The sequence below is a fragment of the Pelecanus crispus genome, chromosome 1, assembly GCF_030463565.1.
Source record: "Pelecanus crispus isolate bPelCri1 chromosome 1, bPelCri1.pri, whole genome shotgun sequence".
In the NCBI taxonomy this organism is placed as follows: Eukaryota; Metazoa; Chordata; class Aves; order Pelecaniformes; family Pelecanidae; genus Pelecanus; species Pelecanus crispus.
The window spans coordinates 148,783,477-148,804,987 of NC_134643.1; the positions used below are offsets into that span (position 1 = coordinate 148,783,477).

General features: G+C 38.7%; 1 protein-coding gene across 1 annotated transcript; it reads right to left on the reverse strand.

Annotated features, from left to right (window-relative positions):
* Window positions 1-8,175: 8,175 nt before the first annotated feature.
* On the reverse strand, window positions 8,176-20,103 carry GYG2 (glycogenin 2). The gene is made up of 9 exons (XM_075715927.1): window positions 19,919-20,103; window positions 18,575-18,742; window positions 16,437-16,611; window positions 15,569-15,731; window positions 14,893-15,019; window positions 13,340-13,562; window positions 12,036-12,176; window positions 10,218-10,328; window positions 8,176-8,337 (listed from the first exon to the last, which is right to left on the reverse strand). The coding sequence occupies exons 1-9, from the start codon at window positions 20,101-20,103 to the stop codon at window positions 8,176-8,178; spliced, it is 1,455 nt and encodes a 484-aa protein (XP_075572042.1).
* Window positions 20,104-21,511: the final 1,408 nt, after the last annotated feature.

Sequence of the window (21,511 nt, forward strand, 5' to 3'; positions counted from 1 at the left end):
GCTAAAAAATTCACTGCGCCCACTAATCACTTCAATGTACAGGTCTTCATCTCCAAGCCAAACAAGTGTCAGCACTCTGCACAGTCCTTAGGGAAAGGGAGGGAATTAAAATATCTAATCCTCTCTTGCTGCCCTCAGGTTAAATAAATTCATCTCTCGATATATAATCCTAACCATGCTCTTGCAGGGTTTTTGTGTCAAATCCGATTTTTAAGCAGAGGTTCCTGCATTTTCTGCTTCAAAAAAAGTAGATTGTGGGCCAGAGACTCAGATTCAAACTTCTAAGCCTTCCTGGACACTGTATATTCGCTCCTACCACACAGCTAAAGGTCACCAAGATTTCAAAAATAACGAGGGACAGCAAGAGCAGCACAGCAGGTACTTCAGGTGACTTGTTTCCCTAAAGCTGCCTTGCAGAACCACGCCAGTGCAGCTCTGTTCAGTACCAAGGTCTGTTGAAGGAGCAGCCGCTCCTGAGCATTCAGGGAGTTGTGGTTGTCCGTGTGTCACTTTTTTGCCTTTTAGAAACAGGAGGAGATAAGAAGGCCCACGGCAGCCGTCTCGGCTCTTGAGCTGCAACAGCAGGTCCCAGCCCTTTCACCAGCCTCGCGACAAAAGAGTGCGTGTGCCTGGACTATGCTCCTTTTGCGGTGTTTTCAGGCAAGCTCCTGACTTACGCCCCCGATGTGGTACGTCACCGGCGTGGTAAGTCGCTAGGTTATTTTGCTCTAAACAGCACAGGCTGTGACCATGATGCAGCACCAAACACAAGTCTCCAAAAAGCTGACTGGGCATTTCTTCAGGTTATTTCCTGTTTCACCTTTCCTCTAAAAGGTCATCAAGCAAGTTATGTGGAAATTATTCCACATAAATCAAAGGGCTAATCTGACAATGAACTGATAGGACACATCACTGTCAGACTCCACAGAAGTATCTAAAAATACACTTGTTCTTACTGCTCGATAGCATTTAAATCCACATCAGCATTGCTAAGAACTTGTCAGAAGATTTGACATTTTTCTGTGGCTGACAGGGATTGAAACCAGAGCAGCTGCATTTCGCTGGATTCATGCAGAAATAAAAGAGCATAAAAGACCATGCATTTTAAAGCCAGTTTGGCCAATTCAGAGATGGAAGAGAAATCTTATTGCTCAGTGGGGAACAAAGCCAAAAGCTGTTCTCTAGAGTCAAGGTGGTCAGTTTAGTAACATCTACATTGTCAGTTAAGCATAAGGATAACCTTTTTCTCAGTTCACCTCACAGCCCTCCCCACCGCGTTGATACACAAGAACACGCCCAGTCAGAGAGGAGGCCACAATTAGAGCATTTACCAGGGGATGGAAAGGCATTCAAGCACCCACGCAGCACGTAAGTACAGGTCCAAGCTCCTGTTGACAGACTGGGAAGCCCAACACACCAGCAAAAACCCTGAACTCCACCTCCAAGTATAGCGTGAACGCTTTCGACCCAAGTTTAAAGCCAGGCTAAGATCTAGAAACACGAGCAGAAGGCATTTGGATTGGCTTATACCATGTCCATCGGGCAAGCCTGCCCTTCACCTCACAGGAAAATAAACACCCCATACAAAAGTAAACATTAACCATTTGTGCAACACCTCACTCCTTTGAAAGGTAAATTTGCTAAACTGCCATATACAGCCAGATGCTAAGGACTCACATGAATGTATTTGCTGCCTTCCTGACATCCAAACACAGATAATTTCTTCTTGGCTGGCATCTGTGGAAAGCCAGAGGGGCTTTTGGGCAGGAGGGGGAAGAAACAGGCCCGGCAGCGTAGAGTAACTGGCTTTTGTCAAGTGAGTGTTGGAGACCTCAACCAGGCACAGGGCAAGGGGCTCTCCCCACACAGAGAGGGAGGAAGAGGGCAGACTGCGCACAGAGGTAATCTGTAGGTGACAAGGAGAACAAAGTAATAGGAAACCACTGACTAGGATGTACAACGTCCTTTCAAAAAAAAAAAAAAACACCACACACACAAAAAACAAACATCGGAGAGGGAGAGAGGAGAAAGAATGCCCTAAGCAGACTGTTTTCAGTCCTAAATTCCTTTCACTGTCTAAAGCTAAATGTATCCTAAAAGTTGCAAATTTTGAGGAGACAGCGGTAAGCAGGGAAAGGAGGTAAATTATTTCACCTGTTTTCTGCAGATCCTAGCCACGGAGTGGTTGCTGATCCCTTCGTCTGTATACACTCTAGCCAGAGCAGGAGAGCTCTGCAGAAGCTATTGTTCTGATCTCCTGGGAAATGTATATTCCCCATAAAGCAAGTGAACCCAACGCCGCACTTGGGAGTTGTCCTGGCGCACACTTCCATATAAAATGCATTAATAGGTAAAAAGCTGTTACAAAAGCTGTTTGCATTTGAACAGTGCTGAAAGAAATAAACTCTTAAGTCAGTTACCTAGGTTTGCTTGAAAAATCATCTATACTGATCTTTTGCAAAATACATGAATATAAGAATAAAAGCGAAATTATATGCTTTCTCCCTTCTTTTCTCATGGTCTCTCACTTCGCAGAAGGGAGCGAGCACCACATCAAATGGCTTATTGGGAAAACCTAAGACAACTAGCATATCTCCAAGCCAGTGTTAACCATAGGAGAATGTGCCTAGACATGGTTAAATATAGACACCATAGAGAGGGAAGCATTACTCCATAACAAATGAAGTTTGTTTTTACTGAAAGAGCTGTGGCTGAACTGTGTAAGTATTTGACATTCATGTCTTCTGAAGCTGACTTCCATGTAAATAGTTTTATCATTATTAAATGACATTTGGAATCGCTGCATTAGACTGACTCAACAAAGTAATTGTCGAGTCTCCCAGGAGTGAGACAATAAGCTTTTAAGGGACCTCACTTCACCATGTTTAAATATCAGAAGTGTCACTTTGTGCGCTGCTGGGACCTAAGGGAATGCCAGTATATGGATCACACGATCCCATCATTTGAGGATGCAAAACAATTGTGCAACAGATAACTGAGAAAAGCAGTTTGAGCTCAAAGTTTATCCAGCTTGAAATTCCTGGGGACTCTGAGTATATTACAGAAGCATTTACATAAATGACCAAAAAGAAGCAGTAAATATCAAAACACTTTTTTGCTCATTGCCAGACTGTACGTTAAAATACACACACATATATAGTGTGAATATTGGAGGATTTTTGTAAAATGTTTTGATTGTAATGTTACATATAAACAACTCTGTAAAATTGAAATTTATTAAAAACCTAGTTTCTCTTTGAAATACTGCACTACTGCATTACTAAGATTTTTTGAAAGCAAGAAAAAAAAAAAAAAAACACAACCAACCCCACATTCTGAGAATAATGGGGATATTACAGGTTCCAAATGACCCTGGCTTCTGTTCTGCCATTTGTCCAAAAGCTGTAAGTGAAAGGATTGGAAACACAAAGAATTTAAGGAGGTTTAAAAAAAAAAAAAAGTGTTTAAACTAAACAAAACATAAAACAGGTACCCACCCATCACACGCAATCAGTTTTGTTCCAAGTACTTAATATTATGAGAAGGCTTTGAAAAAAATCACAATTCTCTAAAATGAAACAAATCACCTGTTTCTGATATTACACATCTAAAGGAAAATCACCTATATTTATCATGGTTCAGAACCTTATACTGTACCATAAAAAAGAACAAACACTTTTCCAAGCAGTTAATATCATGTCATCCTGAAGTGGGAAAAGTCTTAAAATAATCACAAGCTGGAGGCTGGCTCTCTTGGAATTTTAATTTTTTTTTCCCTCCAGTTTGTTGAAGTTGAAAGGGTTCTGACAACAGACAAAGCAAAATTCACGGAAAATGCTTGCAACTGGTTTTTTGGGGTGTCCCCCCCCTTTATTCATAGTATATCATTGTCAGTCTTCTAACAATTATTTTTTATCATGTTTAAAGTCAATTATATATCACTATTTTTTTAACTACCTTTATTATAAATTATGGTATGCTGTTGAAAATTCATACCAGGATGAAACGTATTGCTTGAGTGTCACCCCTTTTAACTGTCAGCACCAAAGAAACTATTATTTATAAGCCAGCCAACTTAGGATGAACAGAAATTCAGCTGAAGTGTTTTACAACCAATATACTGAAAATGCAGATTATTTCAATGACTAGTATTAACTGATAGGTATTTTTGCAGGCTATTTAAGAATTGACTGCTATGCATTTAATCGCATTTATAGGGCTGAGTTAAAAACAAAAAAAAACCCACAACAAAAAAACCCACAGACACCACCAAACCAAAAAACCACCACACCACAGAAATAAAATCCCAAAATAATGAACAGAAAACTGGGGGGAAAAAAGCAATCAAAAATATAAAAAATTTTTTCCACAGACTGACCTAAATACCTTTACCCAAAGGTAAAAATATTGGAGATGTGAATTAAAAAAACGGGCCCATCTCATGTTATTTTCAAAGTCATATGAATCAAACCAGTTTAGATTAGCAAAACAGCAGAATCAAAGCCCGTAAGGAATAAACAGGTGTGCTGCAGACTTGTTTCTGTTGAACAAGTAGACATTTTCAGGAGCATGCAAATGTATCAAGCCACCTGCTACTGACCCAGCCTCCTATTCATGGACAGAAAAATAAGGGTAAAAGAAAGAACTAAGCATTTTTTCAAATACCAGCCTTACAAACAGCTGATGTGAGCTGACTGAACTAGAGAGACAAAGAAAACGTCTTCTTTCCCAAGAACAACCCAGTTGGAAAGGTGCTCACAAGACACCAGGCATTAAGCAAAGTGGTATTTCAAGAACAACAATCTGCTTTTCCTGTAGGCTAGGAAAGTGCATTAACCCACGTCTAAAATTTTCAAGAATTTTCCTTGTGGCACACCCACACTACCTCCTGTTTATATGTGAAGAGCACCCAGTAAAATTGTTGTACAGCAACTAAAATTGCCCTCTAAGTCTAGCTGTGAATAACTCTAAGCACATGACAGAAGAAGAATAAGCATGTTTTGGTTTAAAAACAAGCTGTCCTCCTTAAATACAGAGTCTGCCACACAGCAATAGGTCAGAGTCTGGCCTTTCAACATCTTTACAGCTGCTTCTCAGGTCACAAGGGCTTAATCAATACTGACAAAACTCTCAGTCACACACACACACACACACACACCCCCCCCAGCTGGTAAAAGATCTTCAGTGGTTCTCATTTTACCATGCCATTTTTTCCCCTTTAAATTTCATTGAGGTTATTATTCTACAGTGCCTTCCAAATTGCCAAAGTGAAAATATGTCTTGTTTATGGAGGAACGGTGCTGCCAAAAAGCCTACATTTCTTAACTTTCTTTACCCTAAAAATATCTGGGGCCACACCACACGTTAACGTGGAAGAAATTCTAGGTGAAGCTTGCCAAGTTTTTTTTCCCGAGTCATGTTTTGACTTAGCAAACCTCAGCCCCATGGTTCATGGCAACATGCTGCCCGTAAAACCCCCCAGACCTGCTTGTGGCCCCAAGATTTCACAATAATGTCTGTAAGAGCAAAGAATGCTGCCCAAAGCACAGAGCAAGCAAATTCTGGATTCACTCACGAGGTTCTCCCTTGTCACACTCTGGTGACAACAGTACTGTACTAGAGTCCGCTACAACATCACATGAAGTGTAACTAGTTCAACTTTTTTTGTGTGAAGACAGTACACAAAAACTTGGGCAGGGTTTTTAACCACTTCTGCACTTTTCCATGAAATACAATAAACCAACTACTGTTGTGCTAATTCAAGAGATCCTAAACCTTATAATGATGTATGTCTGTAGAAATTATTATAACTCACACCTTTTAATTCTGCTCAGCAGGTAGTGCTAATAACTCAAAAGCAATTTAATAAAATCAAAAAACATATTAAAGTAACAGTCAGTCACAAATACATAAACCTGTAACTCTGCATCATCTGATAAGCAAATGACTTCGTATGTCCTTTCCATTTCTATTTTATTTCTGTGACAAAATTGTACATTTCTTTGCAAAACATTGTACAATCCACACATAGTACCATTTCACATATTAGCATTTTCAAATGTATTCCATGACAGCTCCTTTTACTACATTCATATGCCTATTTTAAAACCTTTCAGTTACTGATTTCACATCAGTAATTTTTCTCCCATCATCTAACTGATGTGTCCAGTGAGATCTAGTAGTTACTGTAAAAAAATACGGCTGCATCAAGCGTGGGTTGACGCTGTTGACTACAGTTTTATATAGTGTTCAAAACCCATTTGAAGTATATTAGCGATAATGCTTATAAAACAGAGAACTTCCTCAGAAGTGCACAAGTTCACTAAGAAACAGGGATAATCAGCAGACCAAATGCCACGTGAGTAGGAGTACGCTGCAGCTGCTGTAATCTCCGCATAGCACTGCACTGGGCCACACATGCACTGGGCCACACACAAGAGGTCAAATGCACCTACCTGTCTTAACATGCGGAGGTTGCCTACCCAGGAGATGCAGGCTATCAAGGGTCCCTTTATCATCAATGGAGAAATTGAAAAGAATCATCTTCTGGACATCTCTGTCTTCGATTTCAGAGACCCTAAACATCTAACTTGAACTAGAAGCTTGACTTCAGCAGACCCACCAAAGAGATTCCCACTTTAAGAGTGCTTAGAATAAATGAGAAATAAAGAACTAGATAAAATCAGAAATACCCCACTAAAGTAAAAGCAAATCCACTATTGTGAACGTTAGAAATTAATTCTAAAATACTCAAAGATAATTTTTCTTCCTTTAAGAGACCTTTTGACTCTTTCATTCCTTTCCTAATTTGTCCACATTATTCCTCCCCCCTGCCGTCCTTTTTGATGGAAGAAAAGGAAACAAAAATTCCTTCCCTCCTACCCTGCCTTTTTCTCCACTAGCATCTATGGCAATCCCTCTGATGCATAACGTTACATCACTGCTTTTTAAACAGCATTCCCAAGTTATTTCATTAGGTATATCTGTACCAAAATTGGTGACATACTAAGACTGAATGTGTTTCAAGTCTTGCATTGGCACTGCAGAATTCTTATTCTGAGTGGCATTATGATTAACTGTGCCAAATCTGTTATCATATTAGCATGCCTGTCAAGCCTCTTTCTTTGAAAATGTTTCTTTTTCTTTGTTTGCTAAGACAAACTTGCAGAGATTAGTCAAATTTAAATACCCAAATTCACAAAGCAATCCCCCATAAGTATACTTAATATAATGGAGTCTCATCAGTAGATTTTCCTGGAACTACACTCAGATTTATTAGTTCCCACACACAGCTATTGTTTAAAAGATCTTAAAAGGGCCCGTTTACTAAAACAAGTGCCAATTGTGTTTTCAGTTGCACTCAAGCTGCCTGCAATATGGTGCAGCCATGCTAAACGAGAACGCCTTTGTCAACTGCAGTTTGAAGTACTGTAAACAAATTGATAGAAAGCACCAGAAGGTTCACACCACAGTGTCAGCATTTCTTCCTCTGACTATGCAACTCTGAATATGCAAGTAAAGCTAACAATATTTTAAAACCAACGGTATCCTATAGCAACAATATAAAAGGTTACCATACATTATCGGTCTATCTTAAGAGTTTTACATCACTCTTCATCACGCTGGTGATGAAGCTGAGCAGCTTCATATAAATAGGGCTAACATCCACTAGTGATCTCAGACAAAGTCTGAATTTCCTTTAATCCTAACTATACTTCAATTAAAAAGTTTTGTCACAGGCTCCTGTGAGGCCAGGATTTCATGTTTTATAGCATCTTCTAAAAGGTGAAAGTACTTTTGAAGTAATCTCAACTTGTGAAATAATCTCAATTTCCAACGTGTTTCACACTCATGACTGTTTCTGCAGAATGCTATGGGAAGGAGCAGGAAAGAGTGGTAAATACCAGAGTTCAAACTCAGAGGGTATCATTCATTATACCTCAGAAGGCACTATAGGAGAACAATGAAGATGAGACACATGTAACAATAAAGATGAGGCACACTTAACAGTTATAAAAGAAGCGTCTGTAACTGTTAATCTTCCCTCAAAATATATGAGGATCTATATCTACTTCTAACTTTGGTGTCAAATAAACTACGGAGATAGCCAAGTATTCAAGGATTGCATTTATAGAAGAAACATAGATGGTGATGGCCATTATAGTACACTCCACCTTAATGTAAAAATGCATCCAATTTCTTTTTGATATGTTCAAAAGCATCTTTCCCCATATAGTCCATACGCCCTTCCTCCCATTTTCTCCGTTCATCTTCTGGACTTGGTTCTTCTGGTTTAAAGTGAATAGACAGCTCTGAGACAGAATGTGCAACCTCGTTCTGTGGGAAGAAGCAGAACAGTGGGAAAACAGTCACTTGGTTGTTCTCATTTCAGTGCTGTGGAGTTAAACCTTAAATGGCAAACTTCTGCTTTGCACAGTCCCAGTTAAAACACTAAAACAAACAGGATTCAAACATTAATTCTTGGTTTGATAATGTGATCTCATTTTCCCATGCTTTTACTACTTGTCATAGCATCTTTGAAAATACCAAACATTTATTTCACTTGTCTTAACTCAGACCTTGGCATACTCAGCAACAACACAGTAAGAATATTACAAATCCAGCCTGTTTAGAGTGGAATATCTCCTAGAATAAATTGTAACCATATATCTGTGCAAATTTGCTCTTCAACAGGCTTTCATGTGAACACAAGTTCCTAGAATTTTTGGTCATTTGTTTTATCTGAGACCAGTATTATTTAGCAGATGTGAGACACATTACCCATATAAATTAATTCAAAAGATTGACACTATTCATTATATCAATAACTAGTTCATTTTGAATGACGGTCCAAAATTGTGAATCCTGGTTCAAGATCAAGTTATCATAGGTGCAAAAATGCAAGACACATTATTTGCGATAGTTTTGATCACATGACAGAAAAACTGTGTCCATGATTGACCAATGCCAGTAAAACCAGAACATCCCAACAATAAAGATGAAATACAACAAGGACTAAACAAGGCAGCTACTGAAAACCTGCTTGCAGTACTACTCCAAGTGGCTCCAAGGCAAACAACTCATCTCATGTTATAAACAAAATTGCCCTCACAAATCCAATATAAAAAAGTTTCAAAATAGAACTTAATGGGCAGGAATCAGTGGCTTGAACTGCCTAAATGCAGTTTACTGCCTAAATCTATTACATCTGCCTATTTGGGGCAGATAAGGCTCAGGACTTGCACAAGACCTGCACCTGCAGACCAGGTAAGGTATTTCAGACAGCCAACATGACACTATATGCTTAGGCAACTGCATCCTTCCATATGAATCCCCACCTGGGTCCCACTCTGTACGTGACTTTAAACATGAATAAATACTCTGAAGAGGATGCTTGCTTCCTATATATGCAAATATGCAACAATACTTGGTATTTAATTTTTAGGCTTTGTACACACATAACTGCAGTAATGCATGAAAATTCCTTTCCTTACCATTGGTGAGCCTTATCAACAGCTTTGGATGTCATTAACAAGAAGACAGGAATCATTGTGTTTTTAGAAATGGAGAATTGTAGCTAGGGCCCAAACACCCCTGGCTGCACAGGAGCTACAGTTGCACCTACAGTTTTGTTTCTGTCTTAAAGTATTTCATCGTAGTGCTTCTCAGTCATGCAAAAGGCCTCACAAGGAAAATGGATGTGTGGTGTACCTTACCAGATACAGCTCCTTGACAGTCTGTCACCCCCATCAACGCCAAGTCTGGCGCTGCTGTTGCACTGCCCACAGATAAATGCAGTGCAAGATCAGAAAGGAAAGCCTAGTAGCTTAGGTTTCATGCGTGACTCACCGTACATTCATATTCTACTTGCTTGGAAATACCACTTCAGCAGGTTAAAAAACCAAACCAAAACAAAACCCAGAACAGAACAAAAAACCCAAACAGCTTTGCTTGTGTTAGTATTGGAGAGCTAAAATTAACTACATGCATTTATTATTTTGGGGCTAGCACAGTAAAATACACATTTAAAAACTAGAAGTATAACTGATAGAAAAGGATTGTACCCCAGTATTGGAAGCAGTTTAGCTATGGCTAAAAGATTCAAGAATTTATTTGCACATTGCATCATAATTAGTTGAGATTTCCCAAAATTATGTTGGCAGCAAAAACATGCATGCAATTATCAGCAGATGCACAATGCAGAAAGCTACATGTACCAGTTCTGAGGTTTCCTGAAACGCAGGATGAAATACAGGTTGTTCTGAAGGTCTGTCAGCCTCAGAGAGATGGACGTTAGAACCGCTTTGTTCAACTTCACATACAGGTTGCTAAAAATACAGCCACTGAGGTTTTATTAGGAGAATATTTTTTTTCATAGTTCCTTATCATGAGAATTCATACAATACAGACTGATTTCAGTCTTGGAGTAGGGGAAAGCAGGGGATGGGAGGAAAAGGAACGAAACACATTATCACCAAGGACAAAATTCATCTTGCCCAGCTTCAGCTATCAAAATGGCATTGAATCTAAGCTCCTACTGTAATCAATCTAGGATAAGTACCTCCAGAGGGCAGCTCATCTTATCCTAAAATAGGTTCAAGAGTGGCTGTCATTCTTCAGTGACTACAGAAACAGCCTGGAAAGCTAGATTACAGTAGATGCCTACCATTCACACCACCAAACTTCAATGAGAAAAATGTCATTTTATGACAATAGCTTGCTCTATAACTCATGAGCTTTTTATACGTATAGAATGGGAACAGAACAATGAATTCCAAAACAGAGGTAAAATAGATTGCCAAAAAAATACTGCCCCAAATATTTGCCCTTGCCAGATATCAAAATACGAATGAGTAGACAGTCTCCATCCTGAAGTCTCCTCCACCAAAACCAAAGCAATCCCACAAAACTACTGAAGCTAAGTAACAAAAAAGTGGAATGATGGTGTTCCTAGCAAAAAGAGTATCAGGCTATTCATTTCTGATTAATACGATCTTCTGATAAACCAATTCTAGTAATTAAAAAAATAAAAGAAAATTTGGAATGACATTACTTTAAGTGGACATTATGATTTTTTTAACCCAAATTAACATCTTGAAAATGTGCCCCTATTTGGTTTGAGCATTTCCAATGGGGTCAGATGCATGAGGCACACAAGATAACACATCCTTTGCAAATATAGTATTCTCAAATTATAGAGCTGGAAGGTTCGCAGTTTTTCTTCAGCCCCTCCATACTGACGGTGGAAAAGAAAGGAAGGAAGACCACAGTTTTACTTTAGGGAGTAACTATAGTCTAAAGGGATGAAGCACTGAACATAATAAAAACTGTCTTCATCTTACTAGAGAGTAGTCCACAAGTTACAACAGCAGATGACATCAGAACATTAATTTTATTTTCTCCCAATTGTAACTTGCTGTAGCATGGTTTATCATATAGCATGTAATGACTTACAGCTGCAGAAACATTGTGCTGTTATGTCCAACTTAATTCCTGCATAAAATAAGGGGAGTCAGTGCAACAGAAACACCCAAACACAAGAAGAGTGACAAAAGAACCAGGACCCCTGCAACGTTCATCAGTGGATTCCTTTAAGACACTCCTTGTTGCCCAAATCACAGAAATCTGGGAAACAGTTTTCAGAGTCAACAGTTATGGAAAAAACCCAAATAATTTCTAAAGAGGACTGACAGAAAGGATTCTAGTTTTAAATATATTCATTCACAAGAGTATTAATATTCAAAAAGATTACTTTGGTAAGAGAATTTTTTTATATTACACTTTATTAAGTACCTAATCTCTTCACAAAATTCAATGCAAACTCTTTCAACCTCCAGACACATCATGCATTCGTGACTGAAGATTAAAGAAAATAAATACTCTTTAGACTATTTCTGATGCTAGCAAGAAAATTCAATAGCTACAGCTAAATTGAAGAAAATATAATAGCCCAGAGGAGAAGCATAATTAAAATATCTCATTTTACTGTATCATATTACTTTGTTACTGCATATAGTAATATACAACATACTTACAGCTTTGAAAGTGAGTTCCTCAGGTGAACATGCTGTGGGATGCATTTCATACGTCTGCTCTGGAAGCACAGGCATTTGCAGCGAATTGGCCACAGAAGGACTGACCTTTTTCAGTGTAATTTCAACTCCATTGAAAGTGTGCTAACAAAAATAAGAACATCTCATTACTTAAATGCAATTTTGCAGGAAATTGGTATCTTATGTACAACAGTTTCACTTCCTTACAGGGATCTCAGCATTAAAGGAATAAGTTAATAAATTAAAAAATTTTGTGGTCCCAGATTCAAAGTATGCTGCAATTTAGATTTTTGTACCCATGAGTATGCCAGCATCATCAGGAGGGAAATCTAACAGGTATTTCCACCTTCATGTTACCGTGGCTGAAATATTTCTTTACTGCACAACTTCTTAAAAATTAAAGCATGTTGAAGTGTGAGATCAAAAACTACTCATTCCTTCCACTGCTTTCCAATTTGTCGTGAGGTTAACAAACCAGATTCCTCTCTAGGGCTTTGATGGTTAATTGTCCAACTCATCTTATGGGACTATGCAATTAGTTCAATGATGGTAATAGTCTAATATTAAAAAAATTAAGAAAATATTTACATGTGCCTAAAAGTTATCTAAATTGTCATGTCTGGATACAAAATTAAAAATCTTACTTCTCCTACTCATTACTTTATGCTGCTGGTCTCCAAGAAATCATCTATTTATCAACAGATTTTTTTATTCTATTCATGGAAACCATACATTGCTGCACTTCCTTTGAAGGAAAAAAAAAGTGTAAAGAGCTCAGTAAGTGCCTGATGACATACAAGTACTGAATATAGCATCTTAAATGTAATTAACACTGCCTTTGCAAATCTGATTTATTTGCTATGACTCTTATAAAGCAAGTTATAATGCAGTTCTGCAAAGGTAAATTTTACTATAGTTCAAGGGCTAGTTTGATGGTCTACATCAACTTAGCTTCAAAAAGTCAAAAGTCTGTTTCATAGCCAGATTATCACCTTCTCTGGCTAATTTGTATCATACTTTGTGCTGAATTTGCAGAATCTATACACATACATTCCCATACAAACTCTTCATCAATTAAGAAGGGGGCTGGGAGAAATCTTTGGAAAGCCAATAGTACTAAAAATCCTTTCTAAACTGCTAGTTTAGATGCTTCTAGAAGCAACCACTGCTACTACCAATCAACAGATATTATGTTTTTTCATGTCATTCATTCCTCTAGCAAACACGTAATATTCAGAATTTTTCTTGCGATTCCAGCACATTCCCTCTAACTCCTTGTTAGTTACCTTGCATTCCTCAGATTCTGATTCTTCCATCTTTTGAAGTTTTTCTAACAAAGGCAATATGCTGGCACTGTATATATTCCACCAGAGGGCAAGAAATGACAGCTGATGAAAAGATCCAGACGTGGTGCCATCCTGCATAACTCTCTTTGTTTGAAGGTTGTATTTGTAGTTCCAGGGCTTTGTCGCTCCCAAGAAGTGAACAACTTTGGCATCTCTACCAAAACTGTAGAGATGAAACATACAGGTCTATACATTAAATATTTTTTTCTAGCCTATATAAACTGCTAAAGAAACACACTTACTCTCAGTGATGAGGTAATTTCCACATTTTGCAACACCAACACATTCAATCTGAGTGTATATATATTAATATTTTTTTCTATCTCATTAGTTTAAGGTATTTTGTTTAGCATACAGAAAACAAAAGGCTGCATTGCCATTTGCTTCCAACTGCTGAGTCTAGTAGAAATGTTCACGAAGGAAGATGACAAGGCTCATGCAGTACCATTTCCAGTCCTCCTGCATACTCTGTTCACAAATAAATAAATACCACTTCAAACACTGAATCAACAAAATTGGTTATTACTGATCCCATATTAAACATTACTAATAAATACATCATCCTAAGTTCACTTTCCATTAAGAGTATTTTGTGCAACTGGAACAGTAATTCATGACACCCTAAATCCAACTTGCCAGGAAAGTTTCTCTAACTGCATTGTCTGAAGTCATATAATTACTACCACAAATTTTGTTTCACGGAATAACCTAAAAAATGGTTTAAAAAAATAATTAAAAAAAACCCCAGGTGTTTCCCATAGAACTGACTGGAAAAAAGGGAACAACTTTCAACGTAAAGCTGCCAGAACCTAATGCTAAAGTAATCTACATCTTTTGAAACGTCAGAAAAGCTTCTCTGAAACAACGTATGAGACAGCGTAGCCAACTCTAGGACTCCCTCTGTGTCCCGATGCAAGACATTCATATTGAATTTAAGCTTCTTCTGCATGACTTTTACATAACATCATTTCTGCCTACTGTAATTTATAATCATCAGAATATGCCATTATTATTCTGTTATAAACATAGAATCATAGAATTGTTTAGGTTGGAAAAGACCTTTAAGATCATCCAGTCCAACCATTAACCTAACACTACCAAGTCCACCACTAAACCAGTTCAGGGTAGAGTAATAATTAATTTCATGTTTCCTAGCTTGGTGGCTGGATTACTTTTTAATGGAAGTAAAACTAGAATGGAATCATTAAGGTTGGAAAGGATCTCTAAGATCATCAGTCCAATCGCCAACCCACACCACCATGCCTACTAAACCATGTCCCAAAGTGCCACATCTACCCATTTTTTGAACACCACCAGGGATGGTGACTCCCCCACCTCTCTGGGCAGTCTGTTCCAATGCTTGACCACCCTTTCCGTGAAGAAATTTTTCCTAATACCCAATCTAAACTTCCCCTGATGCAACTTGAGGCCATGTTGAATGTTTGTTAACAAACTACAGAGGTTTACAGTCAGTCAGAAGTGTTACTACTTACTGATTGAAAGCAGGAATGTAGGTGTATACAGCACTGCTGCTTAAGTTATAGAGGAAAGGTAAGTGTTTGCCAATATCTGCTGTTGCCCAGTTGCTGAAGAAGCTATTCAACAAGCCTTGATCACCTCCTAAAGAATATATAACACAGTTTTACCATAATTATGAGTACATGCAAATTTACGTCAAAATTTCACGTCCAAGGATGGGAGTGAGACTGGTGCATTCATGGGACTGCAACTGTGACTTGACAATATGGCCACGTGAGCAGGTACAAGTGAATAATACCTGATCCACTCCGATGCAAGTTCAGTGTAAATGGAGTCCTATTGTAATATATGAAGAAAGGAGTAGGAAAGGGGTTTGGTCTCCCTCAGAGCAGAAGACTGAAGATCAGCTGTATTTCTCTCTCCTAAACCAGACAGCAAAATTAAAACTTACTGAGCAAGACTTGATTGCACTTTTCTGTGAAGCACAGTCCACAATAAGTCAATGGGTCTTACGTACAGTGCAAGAGGCAAAGGCCTGCACCTTAAATTTTTGTGGGGGCACAATTACATAAAGCCAAGAGAACTCTTGCCTTCCTGCATTCTGCCTGATAGCATGGAAGCTATGGAAAAACAGCTTACTGAGAAGGAATCTAATGTCTTGCACTTCGTCCCTTATGCTTTGCCCCTTACCATCAAAGCTGCCATGTTCAGCAGCAAACCGGAGCAGTAGGTTGTAAGTTTTCAAAGAAGGTCGGAACACAAATACACCACTATTAAAGCAGTCAGGCCAGCCAGAATCAGGAGCTGCTGAAAACTCTTCTCGATCAAACAATTCATCAACATTGCAAAGCACCTTAGAGACAGTAAGAAAAAAAGAAAAATTGTTAGAGCAAATGTTTTTCTAGAACATGAGTAGCTAAATCAGTGCCAGTGGAGTAAATTGCTAGTTTGGCCAAGTATATAGCTTGCAGAGCATAAAAGCAATGGCAATGTAGAATATGCTAGGGGTCAGAACCTCTGTTTTTAATGTAATAAGGTAACATTAATTGTGGTTTTCCATGATCTCTCTGATAAAAGCACAAACCCTGTGAAGTTACTTCATGACCCTCAGAGACCCTGCAGCAGCTCCCTTTATTATATATAAATATTATAAATATATATTATAAATATATAATATATTATAAATATATAAATATTATAACATACCATACCTCCATTTTAAAACTGGCCTGCCTTCCTGACCAGAGTAAGTCCAAACGAAAGTATATGACAGAGATCCATTTTAAACATCTGTCAGAAGCTCATTTGCATAGAGTGTGTTTGTGATATCTTTTGAGGACAGTCCTGAGGCTACTCTCGAAACAGCATTTATTTCTATGCAGCCAGCAAAACTGAGAGCATTGCCAAAATATGCCAGCTGGAGCTCCTCCAACCTTGTGACCACCAGCAAATCTGGTTGCTTCATAGGCCAGTTGGCTGCCTGACAAGGAAGCATCCCACACTCAGAGTAGCTCTTTAAGGCAGACACAAATGTTTCCACAGCTCCCGGTCTACTCACCAAAGTGTCTGCATCCATGAAGACACATTTGCTATAATGAGTAAGAGTCCAACAGTGAAGCTTCGTGAAGGTTACACCCAGTTCTGGCCTCTGCATCAGAGCCAAACGGACTGAGTCAGTACTGTCAAGCACGTCCACCTCGATTACTTCATCAAACACGCTGCGGAGGACAGACCTACCAGAGCAAGCAGGGAGAGAAACAAGAGAAAGAGAGGTTCATCAGAGTTCACTTCTGGCATGAAAACAGTGACACACAGCACAACATTTTTTACGACAATAACAAAGGCTAGATTGACTGGTTAAAATGAGAAGTCAAAAGCGAAAAGTCCTTGTAAACAGTCTGCTGAAGTGGCAGCTATCGGGCCATAAACCATTGCCTCTTCCACTACAGGGCCAGCACATCTCAAAAGCAACAGGTGCTGCATGGAGGAGAAACCAATCCTTATTTTAGTTACTTAATCTCCTATAGAAACGCCAACAGAAATTAAAGCAGTTTTCATCCTGCACAATTTTCTCCAAAGAACAGACAACACTGTGTTCCCTGTGCATTGCACAGGATGTGGCATGCACTGTCAGTGCAGTCATTTGCACCTATTATGCCCAAGTAAAAGCAGCTTCAAAACTGCACCTTTTAAAACAGGCAATATATACTCGCTCACTACCACAAATCAATTCAAATGAGACTTTAAGGAGATATCTTTTTTCTAAGAATATCCTTCATGAGAATTTTATAGGTGATACCCAAGTAGGTAATTTTCCTTCAAGACACAAGAAAAAAGTCTTTTAAACACAGCTTATTTAGTTACATTACACTATTAACTACAAAGTCCTGCATGTCATACAAACACAGACAAAGAAAAGCCTGTGCTGATTATCTAGATTTCAGAATCATTAGCTTTTGCTTGACTGATCTTCAAAGGACAGGAGTTAACTGGGAAAGAATTAAGAGCAGGTACAGATTTTTAGAAGCATAGTTCACTGGTGTACTTTTTTTTTTAAATGCTACTCTTGATTAAAAAATATGTTATAAAGGTTTTTCCCCCCACTGAATGGGGATCAAAAAACTGATGCACTTGGTGTCCACCCAGGTGTCAAATGTATAAAGTATTCCCTCAGGAAGGTTACAGCATTCTGACAAAACCCATACTTTAAAAAACCTGTAAAAACAGATTTCTGTGCATCTAATCACAGCAAAAATGGGAAAATATGTTTCTTGAGCCAGATGCACTGCAAATACTTTCACGTGGCATACAGAAATCAGGAGCTTGCACACTTTCTAAGCCATAGCAGAACTAACAGTTTAAGTAGCTGTGGCACGTAATGTTCCTTTTAATAAGCAACAGTCCTCCAAATAACAGGACTTGAGTTCAACAGACCTAATGAGATTTCTGTACATGCAATTCTGTAGTGCCTGTAGAATCACAACCCCAACTGGAAAGTGATTAAAAAAATAAAGAAGCAAAAATACATTAATTTCTCATCGTGATAGCCATGCACCAGTATTTTAAGAAGATCGGTCATCTGAAAATGAGCCCCTAAAGTTTTTGGAGAGTTCATAGAATGCTTTGGGTTGGAAGGGACCTTTAGAGGTCATCCAGCCCAACCCCCCTGCAGTGAGCAGGGACAGCTTTAACCAGATCAGGTTGCTCAGAGCCCCGTCCAACCTGACCTTGAATGTTGCCAGGGATGGGGCTTCCACCACCTCTCTGGGCAACCTGTTCCAGTGCTTGACCACCCTCATTGTAAAAAACTTCTTTCTAATGTCTAGTCTAGTTCTGACGTCACAGGTGGTTATGTATCTTTCTAAAAGAGAAACCCTTGGGGGGGAAAAAAACAGCAGTGTCTTTATTTCAGCTCAAAAGCAAGACGCTAAAACCTTAGTTCCTAAACTTTCAGCTTATGTTCCCAATTATGGGCTTAAGACAACTTCCAGCCACAAGTTCTACTTTTTGCAAGTGAATTCTTATTAGGCTTACTATCTTATCATGGATGTTATATGGGACTCATCTCAGAAATCACTAGCCAAGGGGGAACTTCTAGACACCATGGTGTGAAACCCTCAGGAAGCTTACTAAAATCTTTCATGCTGTTGTGTATTCTTCCATATTATCAACCTCCAAAAATACATGAATTCTTACCTCATCCCACTGGAAACCTCTGGTGTAATTAGTACTGCCAATTTTCTAGATGTCGTATGGTTCCTCAATGACTGTCCGAGAACCAGAGCACCTTGACAGTATACATCATCGGTAGCAAGGGTCACAAAGGCTTGATCCGTTACTGTGAGCAAATATTCAGAAGAGTCACTTTACAGCTTTAACATAAGCTCTTTTGGCAGGTTCCTACAATCTCCGTCCTCCAGCTAACCAACAGGCTGCGGCTTATAACAACCTGCAGTTCCTGTGATAAGCTCTTTTCTTTCTCAAACTCCCCCAGAAGACACAACTGAACAGAAAATCCAGTGAATATGATTGCTGAATGTATGTTTCTGAATTTTGATTTGTTTTTTTTTTTTTTTTCATTTGCCTGATTTACATAGTAACAGGTATGAAGGCTTTGGACTAGCCTTAAACAAATAATTGCCCAAGTCCTATTGCCTAAGGATCATGTCAATCAAAAAAGTCAATCTGTAAATATTTAGATTTTACATTTAACTAACATAGTATAATACCACCTCTAAGGAAAATGTTCCTGTTTATACAGTGCCAAAAGCTAAGGAAAAAAACAGGATGTTAAGTACTAGTCAGAAATGTCCTTCTTTCCATGACCTCACTGAATTAACCTAACAGGCATTCTTTGCTCTGTCCTCTTTGTATGGGAGTAACTGGTCCTGGCTGAACAAATGTAGAGAAATTGCAGCTGAGAGAGATTGGTACACCTCCCAGAAGCTAAGGATCCCTACCTCAAGTAACTCCAAGAAAATTAGGAGCGTTTCTTGTTGTCAAGAAACACATGGGAAAAAAGTTACAATAAAAAAGAAAGCAAGCTACACTCCTGCACAATAGCAGATGTGTTTTGTACAGATACCAGGCCTGTGGTAGTATCATCAGGGGCTGCTTCTTCAGCTCTGCCCTCTGACAGACCACTTATCAGGGTTCTCCTGGGGAGAGCTAGAACCTATGATTCAGCAAGGTGAAAAGCGTCCTCGGAGCAGAAGGAAGACCTCAGCTTTCTAGGCTGCAACATCAACCAGAACAAGATGAGCGGGTCACACAGATGAGGGGAATTCCACTGAGCTCTACAGAGCTTCAATAAATACTTGCATTGAACTACTTGTTTAAAACTACCATCATCTTAAGGGACAAGCAATTATGTTAAATAAATTAAAACAACCAAAACAAAAACACCCTGTCATACAGTTTCCAGGCTCCATGAGAGACACAAGGAAAGAATCTCACAGAACTAGTTGCAGAGAACCCAACACAGGACGTCCTGGCTGCCTCAGCCAGAGGCTGCCAAATGAGTGAGTTCAAACCCCTAACCTAGCACCAAGATATGCAATGACGTATGGTTGGTGCATGTGACAAGCTCTCAGGTACTCAGTATTTTCATTTTTCATGTCCTCCAAATCAGAGTGAAGCACAGGCCCACTGGTGTGCTGCCTTCTTCCCCCTTTTTGCCCTACCTCCCGCTCATCTCCAACCAGACCTGAATTCGAATCAAGCATGTACACCTTACATTTGCTGACACTGCAACAGACCCCTGCACCTCAGGAGAATCCCAGTAGCGTTAAACTCAACCAAAAAACCTGAATCATCCATCCAAACTTAAAATAGTTTGCAGATCCCTCAGCTAAGCAAACTCCAATAACATTTTTAATCACAATATCCAGAACAAGCAAATGAAAAAAAAAGGAGCTTGCAAATCTTCCGTTATTGTAACAGCTCAGGCAAGTTATGGGTGTTCCAGAAAACAATGAATAAGGAGTTGCTTACATGGAATAGTTTAAAAGGACAGTTGCGCAAGTAATCTTCTCCTACTGCAATTTTCCAAAAGGTTAAACGAATAAATACAAGCATACATAAAAAACAAAACAAAATGCCACCGAAGGCTGCTTTAGCACTGAAATTATTCTCAAAAGACACAAAGAGTCAGCAAAGAAAAGCACTTTTGTGTCAGGCAACAGGCATCTTTAGCCAAATAAAGGTAATAAAACAACTACTGAGAGGAATGTGGGGGGTAGGTTAATAAAAAAAGCAAACTGTGAAATGAGTGGGAGCTTAAATCTTAAAATACTGTTTTAAATAACAACCACAAAACTGAACACATAATCTTATTACTTCTGCAAATTCTTTCAGCTACAGAAGCTGAATCTTTAAATAAGTAATACATCTAAAAATACATAAGCTACTCATCAAATAGTTCAGCAAGTTGGCATGGCAAATTACCACATCCTACATACACTTTCATGTCCTGCACTTCTCAGGCTACAGTTGTGGTCAGAACCACAAGGAAGCAAACTGCCAAACAAATACACCACCTAAGAAACTCTTGCTAATACCTCCCACAGAAAAGAAACCAATTGTCTCTTTTGAGAATCAGACGTGGGGTACGTATTACAGTCTTCTTAAAAGAGTGAATCATTACAGAGATAATTAAGCAGGTAATCAAACTATTGACTGAAACCACCATGCATCATTAAAGTATTTCTGGTGCAAAGAGAGAAGCATGTCCTAGCTATTTTAAAATTGTGCAGGGGCATCACTAATCCATTAAGAATCCATAAGGGAGTTTAAAATCAAAAGATTCTATGATTACTTGTTCTTTCATCTAATCCCTGTTTTCAAGGAAGAAGTGTTACTTGACTTGCCTTGTTTAGAAAGTTCTTTGGAATTCTGTCCCTATAAGTAAATGTTTTCTTTTTATAACTGAAAACTAAGGATCAGATTTTCATATAAACTTGTGAAAGTAAACCCTTTACCTGAAAATTCCAGTTTAGCTGAAATTAAGGACAATGCTGCATTAAATCTAATGTACAGGGGGTTTCACTCATTGACTTTAAGCTGCAAAAGAAGATTTGATCTTTTAAGTTTGAAGGCCGAGGGTGTAGGTACTTAAAATTCATTGAAACGGCT

Excerpts from the sequence above, each read along its gene's own strand:
- GYG2 (XM_075715927.1), bottom strand. The coding sequence starts at position 20,103 with ATGCTTGATTCGAATTCAGGTCTGGTTGGAGATGAGCGGGAGGTAGGG. Across the intron at positions 18,743-19,918 it reads ATTGCATATCTTGGTGCTAG|TGACTCTTCTGAATATTTGC; the intron begins GTTAGGGGTTTG and ends AAAGCTGTAAAG. Across the intron at positions 13,563-14,892 it reads TACATTCCTGCTTTCAATCA|TTTTGGTAGAGATGCCAAAG; the intron begins GTAAGTAGTAAC and ends TCATCTCTACAG.